At 43.4% G+C, this 1974-nt stretch overlaps 1 protein-coding gene across 2 annotated transcripts; it reads right to left on the bottom strand.

Annotated features, from left to right (window-relative positions):
• Positions 1-509: 509 nt before the first annotated feature.
• Positions 510-1737, bottom strand: tifa (TRAF interacting protein with forkhead associated domain). Of its 2 annotated transcripts, XM_031288554.2 has the most exons (3): positions 1587-1737; positions 751-1462; positions 510-718 (listed from the first exon to the last, which is right to left on the bottom strand). In XM_031288554.2, the coding sequence occupies exon 2, from the start codon at positions 1378-1380 to the stop codon at positions 787-789; it is 594 nt and encodes a 197-aa protein (XP_031144414.1). In that variant the 5' UTR covers positions 1381-1462; positions 1587-1737; the 3' UTR covers positions 510-718; positions 751-786. The 2 variants fall into 2 exon arrangements, with proteins under 2 accessions (XP_031144414.1, XP_031144413.1); XM_031288553.2 differs by having other exon boundaries at positions 510-1462.
• Positions 1738-1974: the final 237 nt, after the last annotated feature.

The raw sequence follows: 1974 nt of genomic DNA, 5'->3' as shown, positions 1-1974 counted from the left end.
CCTCTGAAAGTAGTGGAGTAGAAACTAGTGGCATATACGTACAATGAAGTAAAGCCCGTCAACATTGTACTTAAATACTTAAGTTATTGTAGTTTTAGGCCTACTTGCTGTAAGTAGACTACTTAATACATCTTCCACCACAGAGTGAAACAGAAAGTGAACAACTTTCCGAGAATTTGATGCCAAGAGAGGCGTAGGCTTACACATTTTGCTTTTTTTTTTTTTTTCTCAACCTCAGTTTATCACGGTAACCTGAGCTCGTGCACTGAAAAATGAAGCGACTTATATTTATCTCAAGCAAATCTGGACAAACCTGTTTCTAAAGATTAAGATCAGTGGTGTAGTCTAATGTATTGTAGTGGGTATACTGTACCATATATATATATATATATATATATAAAATCTCCTTGGGGGGAGGGGGCATATCAAAGTAATAGATGATTGTCACTAGAGTTCTCCTGAAATAGTTATCAAAATGTATGGCTGATAAAACACTATTTAACAACAGCATGTTTACAAAAAGACACTTTAATGTGCTCAAGTTGAAAATGTAGAAACAAATAGCTGTATTATAATTTAAAAGTAGCTGTTATTATAATAAGATCACAGCTTTTTAACCGATACATGGAGAAATAGAGTAACAGGGTGCAAAATAATACCTAAATATTAATACTATGATTTCACATTACAAGGAGGGATCAAGTCTAGCCTGCCTTAACTCTAACAACTCCACATTGTCATTTGTATTGCATCAAATGCAAGTCAATAACAAAGTTAAAAGTCACATCAGGAATTATACATGAGAGTCTCGTCGGTCTCAAGGGGGCCAAGGAGGCCTACTCTGAGTTCACCTGGAAGACTGTTGATCACAGGTGAGCCTGTTTCCATGACAGGGCTCATACTAGGCACATACATGCATGTCTCTCTGGACGGAGACACTGGCAGCACCTCAAACTCCACCTCGAAGCTCCCCTTGGCCTCGCCAGACTCACGGAAGATCAGCATCTCATACTCTCCGAACCGGACCAGGGCCTTGTCCGGGAGATCCATCCTCTCCAGGTAGCCCAGCGCCGAGCTGTTCACCGACAGCCGCCCCCTCTGGCTCAGGTTCTGGATGGCGAACAGCAAGTCTGGGCTCTGGGGGGTGCGGTAGGCGTGGAGGGCCAGCTGCCTGCGGGACACCCGGGCGTCGACCAGGGCGAAAGTGCAGCTCTGGACGTCACGTCCCAGCCTGAGAGGCTCATCTGCCGAGTGTTTGCTCTTGGTCCCCAGAGGAAGCAGCCCGAAAAGGCCCTTACAACTCTGCTGAGGGTGGTACAGTTGGACGCGGAGACGAGTCAGGAGATCCTCCTCCGTCTCCATTGTCTGGGAGACATTCATCGTGAGAAAATCTGAGAAAAAAGCTCCTGATGAAATCAGTATCTAGAGCTAGATTATTCTATTGACTTTCAGTGATGAAAGGCTGTAGGGAAAGAAGACAAACAAACGGAGTCCAGTGAGGTCAGGTGGTTTACCAGTCAAGACGAAGGTAAAGTAATACATTCATGTGTGCTGTTGCTGTTAAGATGTCTGTGTCTTAACGTTACCTGAATGTTGAAGTTTTTTAATTTGTAGAAATAGATAGATCAAATGTAGAGTACTCTAAGCAACAGCTGACTGAGTAGCCTAACGGTGCTGTTGCTCCAAAAGAAAATAACAGTCTCGAGCTCTCAGTTGTTTTCTCCCTACTCTGTAGTTTCGTCACTCGTAGAAGACCCAGTGCTGCTTTCAAGTACAAATTCGGGAGGGGAAAAAAAAAAAGCATTGCTGCAAATTACGGATGAGGTTAAGCGGTGGTGAAAAGAAAGGTCTGTATTTCGATTTCATTTTGTTTACATGAGGTGAACATGGAAGTTCTGTCCAACAACTGGGGGGAAATAAGAATGTTAGTAGCCAATTTCTCAGTCTAGCAACGGAATTAGCTAGGCTAGCCTA

The sequence above is a fragment of the Sander lucioperca genome, chromosome 17 (genome assembly GCF_008315115.2).
Source record: "Sander lucioperca isolate FBNREF2018 chromosome 17, SLUC_FBN_1.2, whole genome shotgun sequence".
Taxonomy (NCBI): Eukaryota; Metazoa; Chordata; class Actinopteri; order Perciformes; family Percidae; genus Sander; species Sander lucioperca.
This window is presented reverse-complemented; position numbering and strand designations above follow the sequence as displayed.

What these genes read in the sequence shown, in the direction of transcription:
- tifa (XM_031288553.2), bottom strand. Translation starts at nt 1,380, where the DNA reads ATGAATGTCTCCCAGACAATGGAGACGGAGGAGGATCTCCTGACTCGT.